This window comes from Phoca vitulina, unplaced genomic scaffold (assembly GCF_004348235.1).
Source record: "Phoca vitulina isolate PV1807 unplaced genomic scaffold, GSC_HSeal_1.0 scaffold41, whole genome shotgun sequence".
In the NCBI taxonomy this organism is placed as follows: domain Eukaryota; kingdom Metazoa; phylum Chordata; class Mammalia; order Carnivora; family Phocidae; genus Phoca; species Phoca vitulina.
Window position 1 is genome coordinate 12,037,622 of NW_022589744.1, and position 13,813 is coordinate 12,051,434.

A 13,813-nucleotide genomic window follows, 5' to 3' on the forward strand; every position below is an offset into this window, starting at 1 on the left:
GGTTTTTATTGTATTAAATGTATTTACTATGAATTTCAGGAACTTACTTAATTTTGAGGTATCTAACTGTGCCGGAACCAAACAATTCTTTATTCTGTAGTGAGTTCCAGATTTTTAAGTCCTTGGTGTCAAAACTAATATTAATGTTCCTAAAAGTTAAGAGTAACTTTTATAACTATCTAACGGACAAAGACATGACCCGTGCTTTATTCATTTTTTAAAATATTTTATTTATTTGACAGAGAGACACAGCGAGAGAGGGAACACAGGGGGAGTGGGAGAGGGAGAAGCAGGCTTCCCGCTGAACAGGGAGCCCGATGCGGGGCTGGATCCCAGGACTCTGGGATCATGACCTGAGCCGAAGGCAGACGCTTAACAACTGAGCCACCCAGGCATCCCATGACCTGTGCTTTAAAAATTGCTCTTGCCATAGGACAGACCCACGTGACAAGCATATATGTACTCCAATGTAACAAAAATTTGGAGAATAACAATGCTAACTGCTCAGGACTCTACCATTCTGAATTTTTATAATAGGTTTAGCTCTTAACAACCTGAGCAAGGGGCGCCTGGATGGCTCAGTCGTTAAGCGTCTGCCTTTGGCTCAGGTCATGATCCCAGGATCCTGGGATCGAGCCCCGCATCGGGCTCCCTGCTCCGCAGAGAGCCTGCTTCTCCCTCTCCCACTCCCCCTGCTTGTGTTCCTGCTCTCACTATCTCTCTCTGTCAAATAAATAAATAAAATCTTTAAAACAACAACAAAAAAACAACCTGAGCAAAATGAATTACTCTTGTTTTTCAATTTACTCAAATATGTAGAAAGAAATAAACTAGATTCATTAGATGCTGAATTACAATGAATTAAATTGTCTTTATAGTATGCCCATTTCTTGCTGGATAGAGAAAACAGGCCTAATGACTTTTATTAATGTGGATACCCCTTTCAAAAGATGAGCATGCATGCATAAAAACAACCACCTCAGCAAAGCCATACCTTTGCTAAACAAATGATCATGGGCTTTTAAAGAAGGGAAGATCTTAGAGAAGGATTTAAAAGCATGCATAGCTTCTAACTCAAAAATTACAAAGGTACAACCAAACGCAGAACAGTGCTATAAATAGCTTTCTATGCTAATGTAGAAATACTATCTAGAAATGAGCTCCCACCATGCCTTGTTATTTAAATGACTAAAAATCATGTGTTTATTAAGAAAGCTAAATACCACCTAAGAACATTTGTATAACATCCATCATTGCTGCACTGTTTACAACAGTAAAAAATTGAAACAACAACAACAACAAAAAGCTCCCAAATGTTCAACAGAAGACTATGTTAAAATAGGGCATTAGCATACAAAGGAATATTATACAGCTGTTAAAAACAGGGCGCCTAGGTAGCTCAGTCGTTAAGCGTCTGCCTCCGGCTCAGGTCATGGTCCCAGGGTCCTGGGATCGAGCCCCATATCGGGCTCTCTGCTCCGCGGGAAGCCTGCTTCTCCCTCTGTGTTCCCTCTCTCCCTGTGCCTCTCTGTCAAATAAATAAATAAAATCTTAAAAAAAAAAAAAGAACAAAGATACTCTCTAATATGGAAATAATATAAAAAGACTTCCAATATCTCTAAAAGTGAAAAAAAAAAGACAAAGACACTTGGCTGGCTCAGTCAGTAGAGCATGTGACTCTTGATCTCGGGGTTGTGAGTTCAAGACCCACACTGGGCATAGAGATTACTTAAAAATATAAAATCTTTTTGAAAAAGTGGGAAAAAAGGTGCAGAACAGTCTAAATTGCATGCTATGCTTTTATCTGCACAAGAAACTCTGGAAGAGGGGCGCCTGGGTGGCTCAGTCGTTAAGCGTCTGCCTTCGGCTCAGGTCATGATCCCAGGGTCCTGGGATCGAGCCCCGCACTGGGCTCCCTGCTCCGCGGGAAGCCTGCTTCTCCCTCTCCCACTCCCCCTGCTTGTGTTCCCTCTCTCGCTGTCTCTCTATCAAATAAATAAATAAAATCTTCACAAAAAAAAAAGAAACTCTGGAAGAATTCCAAAGAAACTAAAAGTGGTTACACAGGGATGGGAGGTGTATGGGAAGAAAATGGGTAGATGAATAGTACAGTGAGAACAAGACTTTCACTGTATGACTTTTCATCCTATTAAATTTTGAAACATGGGGGCGCCTGGGTGGCTCAGTCGGTTAAGCATCCAACTCTTGATTTTGGCTCAGGTCATGATCTCAAGGTCATGGGATCCAGTCCCGCCTCTGGCTTTGCTCAGAGTCTGCTGGAGATTCTTTCTCTCCCTCTCTCTCTGTCCACCCCCCCGCCCCCACTCACGCTCTAATAAATAGATAAAATCTTTAAAAATAAAAAAAACTTTGAATCATGTAACTTACATTACTTATTCAAAAAATAAATTTTTTTTTTTAAGTAGGTCCACACCCAGCGTGGAGCCCAATGTGGGCCTTGAACTCATGACCCCGAGATCAAGACCTGAGCTGAGATCAAGAGTCCGACAATTAACTGACTGAGCTACCCAGGCGCCCCCCAAAAATAAATAATCGTAAAAAATTTAGGCTATTTTATTTCCACCCATCTCTAAAAAAATGAACCTAAGTTTCAACATGAAATCCACTGTTCGCAATAATTTCTAAATATTTCCAGTTCAGTGAGCATACAAAACTAAGGGGTTCCTCTAAAAATACAAAATAAGGAAAGCAATTCTGCTGGGCACTGTGATCATCAAGACAGGGACGGATGACAGAGCTGTTTTTGAAATTATTCCACAGGCAGCAGAGCTTGAGACTTTCCAGAGAGCCAGAGGTCTCGGCTTAGCCGGTCACCTGAAGAAAGCAGACTCTGCTATTTGCTTTGCTCTATCACTACTGAAGATAAGAAGACTTCTCAGGCACCTGGGTGGCTCAGTCGTTAAGCGTCTGCCTTCGGCTCGGGTCATGGTCCCAGGGTCCTGGGATCGAGCCCCGCACTGGGCTCCCTGCTCCGCGGGAAGCCTGCTTCTCCCTCTCCCACTCCCCCTGCTTGGGTTCCCTCTCTCGCCTTGTCTCTCTCTGTCAAATAAATAAATATTTTTTTTAAAAAAGATAAGACTTCTCAAAATCAACCCAGTCTGATCCTTCAACAAGGACAGACCTTTGAGTTTTGTCTCAGTCCTGGCGCAGAACAGCTTCCTTTCCACAAATCATCACAAGTCCAATTCCTTGTGAAAGGCAGAGGCTGATGGCTTAGAGAGAAGAGCACTAACTGGGTGACCCTGGCTATACTAATTTGTTTCTCTGACTTCCATTTTCTTATCGGTGAGATGAGCATATCCTGGGCCAAATTCTCTCAAAGGTTACTTTCAGGTCTACAATACTGTCATCCTACAAAAAGACAGGTCAATTTAAAGATCAGATGAAGGGTGGGAGATGCCTCCACACCAGAGCATATACAAGTTCATGGAAATTCTCAAGTACACAAAGGTTTGCTGACTGGGACCTGAATGTTATGATTCTTTTTTTTTTTTTTTAAGATTTTATTTTTCTATTTGAGAGAGAGAGAACCAGGGTTGGGGTGGGGGGAGGCAGAAGGAGAGAGAGAAGACACCATGTCGAGCAGGGAGCCTGATCATGACCTGAGCCCAAGGCAGATGCCTACCCAACTGAGCCACCCAGGTGCTCCTGATTCTTATTTTTTGTGTTTTATCTTCAACATAAATAATGTGGTCCCCTTGTTGTAAAGATTTCTCACATACATAACTTCCAATTAAAAATGATTTACGGGCGCCTGGGTGGCTCAGTTGGTTGGGCGGCTGCCTTCGGCTCAGGTCATGATCCTGGAGTCCCTGGATCGAGTCCCGCATCGGGCTCCCTGCTTGGCGGGGAGTCTGCTTCTCCCTCTGACCCTCCCCCCTCTCATGTGCTCTCTCTCATTCTCTCTCTCTCAAATAAGTAAATAAAATCTTTAAAAAAAAATGATTTACAACTAGTTAACACTTTTAAAACATGGATGGAGTGGAGAGAATTATTTCAGACTGTTAGCACTGAGTGTGTTGGTTAAGAAAAGTTTCAGTTCGGCCTTTTGATCCTTTTATGATCATCATCCAAGATTCATACTTGTATTACTTACTATCCTTTGGGGAACAGCCTTCTAGAGATTTACCTATGCTAATTCCCACACGTGAAGGGAGGGTGAATCCTCTTCTGAGACTGCAAACTCTACTGAAATCTCCAAGCTCAGCAAAACATGTTCCATATTGTGATCAATAAAAGCTAAGTGATTTCAGGGGGAAAAAAAAAAAACCCACAAATACTTGTGCATATTTTTGTCTATTAAAAAGCAAAGTGCATGCTTCTTTTGGCATTGGTTTCATATAGTCGTAATTAGCTAGAGTTTTATTAAAACGCTCAAGATCCGCAGCTTTATCTTAGACTGTTCTAAAACAGCTCTTAATCATATTCATGTCGGCAAGGATTCATGCTTTGGCACAAAAGCATCAGAAACACAGCTCTCGCAGACACTCTGCAGGGTGCAGGTCCATTGTCTGGTCCCTGCTTCCACCTGGCACAGACGGGACACACTGCTGGGAAACCAGCTCATCTCATTAGCATGTCTTTATTCTAAGGCTCTAATTCTGACACCTCTCCAAGATCACAAAAATCCTCCTCGGGTCCTAGGCCAAAGAGAAGATGGTAGCCACCGGTCCCCCAGAAGTCTTGAGAAAAGCAATGAAAAATAAAGAGCATAGAGTTAGGTCATGCACCAGCAGTCCAGAATTGGCCGGTGCTCAATCCACTTGTGATCCTCTATCCTTCGCTGTCAAAATCCTCCTCCACCTCTGACGCTTTATGCCACAACCCAGAGGCTGGACACGTTTACCTTTTTAATGATTCTGAAAACAAACGGAATACTTCTGTACATTTTAAATACCTGTGCCCTGTCCCCAAGCTATCCCCATTCTAAAAACCAGGTCTGCCGCTACTCTGGCAAAGGGACAACCCGGCTCACTCTGATACTCAGACTCCCAAACATTTCTGTTAAACACTTCTTTTGGCTTCTGACAGCCTCTTGAAAAGCGCAGCCCTGCAAACGCATTCTGGGCCTCCATCCTCCAGCAGGCATTGGAAGCTTCGCCCTGAGAAACCTACTTCCAACCTGCGCCCGTGCCTCCCTCTCCAGAGGCCTGGATGCGCGGACCCCGGCCGTCCCCCCGCCCCCCCCAGCACAGGCGCCGGTGCGGGATGCCAGGCCCGCCTCCCCTAGCCCTCAGCTCCCGAGGGGAAAAGGCGCACCGGGCGCGGAGCAAGGGTCCCGTCGGGGCCGCGGGCACCCCGCCCCTCGGGAGCCGCAGTCCCCCCGCACGCGTCTCTGCCACCGGGCACACGGCCTGCAGGCCGCTCGCGTCCTCGGGCGGCGGGCCGGCCGGCCACCGCGGCCACCCCGCCGAGGACCCCTCCGCGCCGGCCCGCAGACCTCCCACCCCCGGCCCCGGGGCGCGCCCCGGCCCGCGCCCGCCGGCCCTCACCGGACTTGGGCGGGTAGCGGTACACGGAATTGGACGGGATGTCCACCTCCTCCACGCCCGCGTGCTGCCGGCTGGTCAGGGCCCCCATGGCGCTGCGCCCGCGCCACCCTCGCGCCTCACCGCGGCCGCTCGCCCCGCGCGCGGTGCGGGGGTCGGCTGCCCGCCGCGGCCGGCTCCGCCTCGGCGCTGCGGCTCTGGCAGCGGGGAGCCCCCGGCGCGCTGCGCACCATCCTCCGCCGGGCCCCGCGGCGGCGCCTCTGCCGAGGGGGGCTGCGGGCCGGGCCGGGGGCGCAGCCGCCGCCGCCGCCGCCGCCGCCTCAGGCCGCGTGATGTCAGCGACCGCTCGAGCGCGGGGCCCGCGGCGGCCGCGGCCAATGGCGGGGCGGGGCGGGGCGTCGGCGGCGCGCCAGCCAATGGGCGGCGGGATGAGGCACGAGCGGCGGCGGTCCCGGCGCGGGGAGCCGGCTGGGGGCTCGAGGCTACGGGCGGGGGCCGGGGGTGTCTGCGGGATCCGGGTCGGACGACAGTCGGGCCCGGAGGCTGCTCGCCATTCTCCCAGACCCCCCGAAGGCGGCGCGCGGCCGTCCGGCGGAGGGAAGGCTGCTCCAGCCCCGCCCCTGGCATCAGCGAGCCGGCGGTCAGGAGCCGGCAGAGGGGCGCCCCCGGCCCGCGGGTCCTGACCCCGGCCCCCGGCCGTAGCGGTGCGAGTGCGTTCGCAGCAGAGGACTGCGTGGCGTGAGCATCTCTCTCGCCCCCCAGCGCCTCTGCCCCAAAGTGCCCTGCTGATCCCATCTCCCAGGGGTCGGGGAGATTACTCAATACCGGTAACCCGCTAGGAAGATGTCGCCATCCCTCTCACGTAGCTCCTTTCAGAGCGCCGAACTCTTTCCATGCACTCTGTTTTTGGGTCCCTGAGGCGGCTCCTGTAGCTCTGAAGTTTGGAGAGCATCAGCCCAAGATAAGATCAAGACATCCAACCTCTGATTGCATCTTTTGGAAACTTTGGAGGCCTGCGTGCGAAAAGTCAACGCAGGGGAACGCAAATAGGGCCAGGCAGAACAAGGGGCCCCTCTTGATAAAAGCACACAAGACTGTGGGAGGCTTGGACAGGCAGAAGGCGACGTTCTAAAGCTTAATTATAGACATCTGTATTTTAAACCTTTTATTTTATTTGTGGGTCTGGTGGGTTTTTTTCTGAGAGAGTGGACTGATCAGCAGAAATTTCAACTGCTAGAACATGACTTCAACAACTTTTCACAATGTTTGAAGTACAGTTTGTGGAGTGTTCAGTTCCCTTGATTAGGTTCGCTAAGCCTTTTTATAGAGTCTAGCTCTTTCTTGATTCCATTTTGCATTTTTCATTGCCCTCTTTTCAGCAACAGACCTGATGCTAAAGGCACCGAAGCCCAGTTGCCTTGGTTTTCTCCAGAGTCCCTAGGATGGCAGGAACACATTGCTGTTATTTATATTGACTGATGCTGTAAGAGGGGCTTGAGCTACAGGTCAAGTCCCTGGCCCAGACAAGCTGGTGGGCAGCCTTCTCCCAAGCACCTGGCAGAGTTCAGAGCCCTCCCTCCAGCCCCTGGCCCTAACCACTGGAAGGCTTCCGTACATATCTCTGGGAGGGAACTGATGTCCTTCTTGATACTCCTCTCCTCTCGTGCAGGCCCTACCTTATAGTAACCATAGGTACAATATCAGTCATGAAGAATCTAGAACCACCTCAAAATAGAAGGCCTTCAGCACATTGCAGAGTAAAATGTTGCCTCATCATCTTGGGATCTGCTCAGAAACCTTTGTTCTTCCTGCCCTTAACATCCTGCACCATCCTCGTTATGGGTTTCTCCGAATCTGAGGGTCTCAGTCAGAGCCAGACGGGGATGTGGCTCAATAGGGCAGCTCAGTTCTGTTGCTTGCAAGGATCTGTTCTGTTCCCAACTCAGCCTGCTCTGAGTCTGGGAAACGGGTTCATTCCAAATCTTAGATAACACTGTCCAAGCCTAACTGGTTCCTCCTCCCACAAATGAGTCAGGAATCCAATGCTTAGAATAAGAAAAGAAAAGAAAAACAAGGCATAGCACAGTACTATTAGTGGACATTTATTGAACACTCTCTCTGCCAGGCCCTGTTTTGAACGCTTTTACATATTAAAGCATTCATCCTTCATAGTAACCCTATGAAGTACGGGCTCTTAACACCCCCATTTTACAATCGAAGAAACGGAGACAGAGAAAAAGCACTGACTTTGAGTTGGACAAATCAAGACCCTAACCAGTTACATAACTTTGAACTAAGCTCTCACCAATTCTCGGTCTTCTCGTCTGTAAAGTAACCTGGCCCTGGGGTGCCTGGCCGGCTCAGTCTGTAGAGCATATGACTCTTGATCTCAGGGCTTGTGAGTTCAAGCCCCATGTTTGGTGTAGAGATTACTCAAAGATAAATTCTTTTTTTTTTTTTAAGATTTTATTTATTTACTAGTCAGAGAGAGAGAGGGTACAAGCTGGGGGAGCAGTGACAGAGGGAGAAGCAGGCTCCCTGCTGAGCAAGGTTCTGGATGTGGGACTCGATCCCAGAACCCTGGGATCATGACCTGAGTGGAAGGCAGACGCTTCACCAACTGAGCCACTCAGGTGCCCCTTTTCCTATTATTTCTTTTTAACTGAGCCTTGATCCACTCATTGCTTCTTCACAGCAGCCAGTGAGGGCCAGGTAATTTTATTTTATTAAGAATTTATCTTTAGGGGGGCGCCTGGGTGGCTCAGTTGTTAAGCGTCTACCTTCGGCTCAGGTCATGATCCCAGGGTCCTGGGATCGACCCCTACATAGGGCTCCTTGCTCAGCGGGGAGCCTGCTTCTCCTTCTCCCCCTGCCCCCTCCTCCCCCACCCCCCGCTCGTGCTTGCCTTCTCTATCTCAAATAAATAAATAATCTTTAAAAAAGAAATAGTAGGAAAAATAAATAAATAGATAGATAAATAATAAATAAATAAAGAGAAGTAATAGGGTGGCCTGGCTGGCTTAGTCGGTAGAGCATGTGACTCTTGATCTCAGGGTTGTGAGTTCAAGCTCCACATTGGGTGTGGAACCTACTCAAAAAAAAAATTCTTTTCAATTAATTTTAAAAAACAAAAAGAAGTGATAACCAGCCCTCTAGGCTCATGAGGCAGAAGAGAAAGGGATAGGGGATAGTTTGGAGAAAATTGTAGCTCAAAGAGACTTTCTGGGAGTTGAGTTCAAGTCCCACTTTCTACAATGTAATCACATAGTGTTGTGGTTTGGGAAAAGAGAACTTCAGCCAGTGCCCAGGGCAAAGAAGAGATATGCAACCAAGCCTTGGAGCAGCCACCTCTTGGGGGCCAGTCCTGCATTCCTCTCTGGTCCTTCCTTGGCGCCACTTGGCTCCCTTGCCGGAGATCTGGGCCAGGGAGAGGGCCTGAGGGAGAAGACGGCACAGACAAAGGAAAAATCCAGAAGTGATTGCCATCAAGAGAGCCATAAAAATGCTTTTAACTTGAATAAATGGTCTGGTGAGGGGTGGCACAGGGTGCGTGGGGAAATTACATGCAAATACCAGGCATCCTTTGTGTAAACGGCCTCACAGCATCCTCTCCATTTGCATGCTACACAAGCAGCCCTTGGGAGAATCTCCGCAGAGAACCCAGCGTTTAAGGGTCTCACGGGTTTCCTCTGAGCATCTACTCAAGGCTGGGAGGAAAAGCCACACATTTTATCAGGTCCCAGCTTTTCTCAACCTTGGGTCTAAGGGAGAAAGGAGAAGCGGGTGGGGGAAGCACAGGGTAAGAGTAATTTCGAGGTCAGCTCATCCCTTAGAGCTTTCAATTTTGCTCGTTTGGGCTGTCCTGATTTCAGCTCAGATGTGCATTTTCCACCTTTGTGACAATCCACTCATTTGAACGATTCTCACAGATTCCTGTAACAGGAAGGAGAGATAGCCTGCTGGTGAAAAGCTGACAGATGCAGCCCTGTTTGCAGCACAGCATTCCCAAGACAGCAGGGGAAAGGGCGGGGGCGGGGGCGGGGGGGGGGGGATGTCTCTGGGACCCAAAAGGGCTGGGGCTAAGACAGACCCCTTCTTTGCTGTTGGTTTGGCCGTTCTGTCCCTGCTAGGGTGATAGGAAGATTATACCTCTGGCTGTTCTGAGTGAGTGCAGGTCTTTCCAAAAGATAGGGCCCAATCAGCGACACATGGCCCCTGATCCCACTCTCAGTCCTTGCGCCATGGCTTCAGTGGATTAAAGCTAAAACAACCAGAAGAGAATTTCACATCCTACTCCAGATCAGTGGACTAGGCTGACACTGGCAGAGGGGTCTGATCCTAAATGCTTTCGGACCCTGCAGATGGTTCCTCGGGCAACCTAACCCTGTCTGTTGAGGAAAATAACCTTGTCCATTAGGAAGCCAGCAATCAGGCTTTCATATTTTGCTTCTTGCCAAATGTGAATTCCTCATTGTTAATTTCCTCCTCAGCTGCGTGCAGCTAACAAAGGAGAACTGTTCCCAGGGCTGCAAACTCCAGTTGGGTCTGTAGCTTCTTAATCTACTTTTCCATTTAAGACCAAAATGAAAGACGATGCTTAAGCTGCCCTGCGTGGCCGAGCCCAGGGTGAGTAGAGTAAGGTGCTGGGGTGCGTGACCTTCACGTGGCGCTCACGCTCGCTGCCAGGCCCAGGTAGGCACCTCAACCGCCTGTCCCTAGTTTTAGCCCTGCTGCCTGGGCATCTGGCATCTGCAGAAATGAGGGACCTGGGACATTAATCCTATTAAAGGACTAGTTTAAAGAAATTAGAAGAGGGGCGCCTGGGTGGCTCAGTCGTTGAGCATCTGTCTGCCTTCGGCTCAGGTCATGATCCCAGAGTCCTGGGATCAAGCCCCGCGTCGGGCTCCCTGCTCCGCGGGAGGCCTGCTTCTCCCTCTCCCACTCCCCCTGCTTGTGTTTCCTCTCTCGTGTCTCTCTCTGTCAAATAGATAAATAAAATCTTAAAAAAAAAAAAAAGAAATTAGAGTCTGTTCTATTGCACTTTATTTTAGTTTACTTCCATTATTTTTTTTTTTATTTTAGAGAGAGAGAGGGAGGGAGGGAGATCACGAGTCGGGGGCAGAGGGAGAGGGACAAGCAGACTCTCTGCTGTGCAGGGAGCCAGATGCAGGGCTCGGTCCCAGGACCCCGAGATCATGACCTGAGCCAAAGGCAGATGCTTCACCGACTGAGCCACCCGGGCACCCCTATTTTAGTTGACTTCCAGATCGTTCTATCAAATACCAGACCCTGTAAGCTAGTTTCAGTACACTCACTTCTGCCTTCATCTGCCCAGCCCTGCTTTTGGTTTTGAGCTCGGCCCCACCTGGGGCTGCACATTCTGTGCGATGAAGTCAGTGCGAAAAGAATGCACTGCTATTTCAGCCCAGTATCCACTCGGCTGCCCCTACTGCCCTTCTCAGGTAAACACACCAGGCAGGCAAAAAGCCCAGCCTCTGTCTCCTGCGACCCAGAGAAACCAGAGTGTGAGAGAGGCAGCGTGGCGACAGCCCTCGTACCCCTCTTTAACCAATGATCAACTGTGGTTACTTAGAAATTCAAAGGAAGAAAACGAGAATGAATTCTCTTCCTTCTCCTAGGGTTTCTTGACGATGCATGTCCTGGTGGGAGCATCAGATCTGGAAGAAGTCTAAAGGTCATCTAGTCCAGCCCCTTCACCTGACAGATGAAGCAGCAGCAGCCTGGGGAGGGGAAGGGACTGGCCCAAGGCATACAAATAGCAGCATGGCTCAGAACTCGGGGATCCCAGGCTCCATCCATGCACTGGGTCTTGCTAAGCGAAACGCGTACTGCTGGTTTGGTTTCTTTTTATTGCAGGGTAGGCTGTGTTCTAGGGCCAATGTAAGAAGACAAATCAACTCAAGGGAAAAGCTCAGAAACCCAACACAAACAGTGCGGATGCAACGCGCAATACACTGCGTTTGCATGGAAGCTGTCCATAACCACGCTTGAGTAGGAATAAGAAAGCCGTGAGCTTCTCTCAGCTGCACTTCCCCCTCCACTCCTCAGAAACTGGAGCTGAGGTCAGGTCGTCACCTAACTCCTTGCAGGCACAGGAACCAAAGCGCAGCAGATGAGAAGAGGGGAGTGAGAGCAGCTACGGAGGGTCAGATCAGATTCTTACCAAGTGGGTTAAAAGCATCCTATACGCACTAATGATGTGTCTCTGCTAAAGCCTGAGTATGGGCTAAAGTCCACCACAGGCCAGCGATTCAATGACTTAATTTACAATGACACGTTTATTCCTGAGCTAATTGCTTGTTTATTTAAGTGATAACTACCATCCTCATTAGGGTGCCTCAAAGACTCTGTGTCGAGCCTGCCGAGTAATAAACAGAGGTACTACCTACAGTTTTGGTTCTCACAGTACTGTTGGAAGCCCTAGATCTTTTTTATGCACCATGAGGTGTATATTTATTATATTGCTTAGTTGTATACTGTTATCTTTTATTCCAAGATGAAATCTATGTATGAAGAGAGGTCTGGCGATTTCATTAGCTTTCTCTCTGGTCTTCCTGCTTCTTGGTCCTGCCTCTAAAGATCACCCTGGGGTGGTGGGCCTGGGTGGCTCAGTCGGTTAGGTGTCTGCCTTCGGCTCAGGTCATGATCTCAGGGTCCTGGGATGGAGTCCCATACCGGGCTCCCTGCCCAGTGGGGAGCCTGCTTCTCCGTCTCCCTTGCCTCTCCCCCCTGCTCATTCTCTCTCAAATAAATAAATAAAATCCTTAAAAAAAAAAAAATCACTCTCGGGTTAACTTTCCTGGTATGCTACTCCCTTGCCCATATACCTTCAGTGGCTCCCTATTACCTTAAACAAGACAAGTGTTTTACCCCTGAGGTATTTCCTCCCTCTGCTTCTCATATAACCCACTTGTACCGCGAATGTAGCTATCATTCCTGTTCATGTGTTTGCTCATGGAAAACCTTTCTACAGGTGCGACTGATGTGTGCAGAGGTGAATCCCCTCAGCTGAAATCCCACCTTCTCTATGAAGCCGCCTCTGAGAACCCTGGCCCACCGTTGACTCTTCTTTCTTAGAAGTCCTATTGCACGAATAATTTTCTGTATAACTCATTTGATACTTACATGTAGGACAAGGTTCAAAACCCAGCTCTTCTATTATTGTCTGTGTGCCCTGGGAAAGTCCTTCAATCTCCCTGAGCCTTACTTTCCTCCTGTATAAATGACATGAGAATAGCAAAGTGCTACTTGAACATTCAGTTAGACAAGGTATAGAAAGCAGGAGGATACAGCAAGGGATACAGCAGGTGCTCAATAAATGCTAACTTTTGTTAATCAAAAAAAAATTTTTTTTTTTGTTTGTGAAGTGGTTGAATTCCCAAGGTATTTTTTTATGTCAGAATTCCGGGATTTCAGAGCCAGGACGTGCGTTCAAGGCCCTGCCTTCAGTGTGCATATGGTGAAAGGGAGGTTGGTGCCCCACAGCTCGGAGGCAGAGCCAGGGGTTGGGTCCCCTGAGATATCATCTTTCCGTGCCCATTGGGAACTCAAAATGCCAGGAACACATCTTACCCATCACACTTGTGGTAGCTGCTGAATGGCCAGAGAAAAAGCCAGGCTTTTTCCTCCCCCAAATGCAACAGCCTCAGTCCCTGCACCAAAGGGACTGCCACCCCTAAATGGCCTTCTAGCTCCGGATCTGGATCAGTCCTCTGTGGACTGGGGGCAGGGGTGTATCTAGGAGTCGCTATTGTTAACTTTGCACTTACGTGTCATTTGCTAACTAGAGAGAAAGCTCATTGGGTTGGAGCCTGCTCTCTAGAGCTAATTGTTCAGGAATTTTGCCAGCCAGGTGTTAAACTGTTAGTAGCTTGAAATTGGCCACAAAGAGACTATTTAAACCACAGAAACCATCAAATGCTGCCCATCAGGGTTTGCCCACTCCCTGAGCCTGTTTACCTGCCATCCCTGGTCTTACCTTTCTTTGAATGCACCCCCACCCCCAACCAAAGGACTGGATACATTGTTTCCCATATGTAAGTGCACATGGCTATTGAAATACATATGAAGAATAATCATTTTTTAAGATTTTTTTTTTCTTTTAGGGGCGCCTGGGTGGCTCAGTCGTTAAGCGTCTGCCTTCGGCTCAGGTCATGATCCCAGGGTCCTGGGATCGAGCCCCGCATCGGGCTCCCTGCTCTGCGGGAAGCCTACTTCTCCCTCTCCCACTCCCCCTGCTTGTGTTCCCTCTCTCGCTGTGTCTCTCTCTGTCAAATAAATAA

The 13,813-nt window shown here is 49.0% G+C and overlaps 1 protein-coding gene across 2 annotated transcripts in view; it reads right to left on the minus strand.

Annotated features, from left to right (window-relative positions):
- Positions 1-5,656, minus strand: part of RNF157 (ring finger protein 157) — a 79,114-nt gene extending 73,458 nt beyond the window's left edge. The window contains exon 1 of one of the 2 annotated variants that reach the window (XM_032429376.1): positions 5,514-5,655. In XM_032429376.1, coding sequence (XP_032285267.1) covers positions 5,514-5,601 — 88 coding nt within the window. In that variant the 5' untranslated portion in view covers positions 5,602-5,655. Of the gene's footprint in view, positions 1-5,513 lie in introns of both variants that reach the window. The other variant, XM_032429377.1, reaches the window with a different exon arrangement.
- Positions 5,657-13,813: the final 8,157 nt, after the last annotated feature.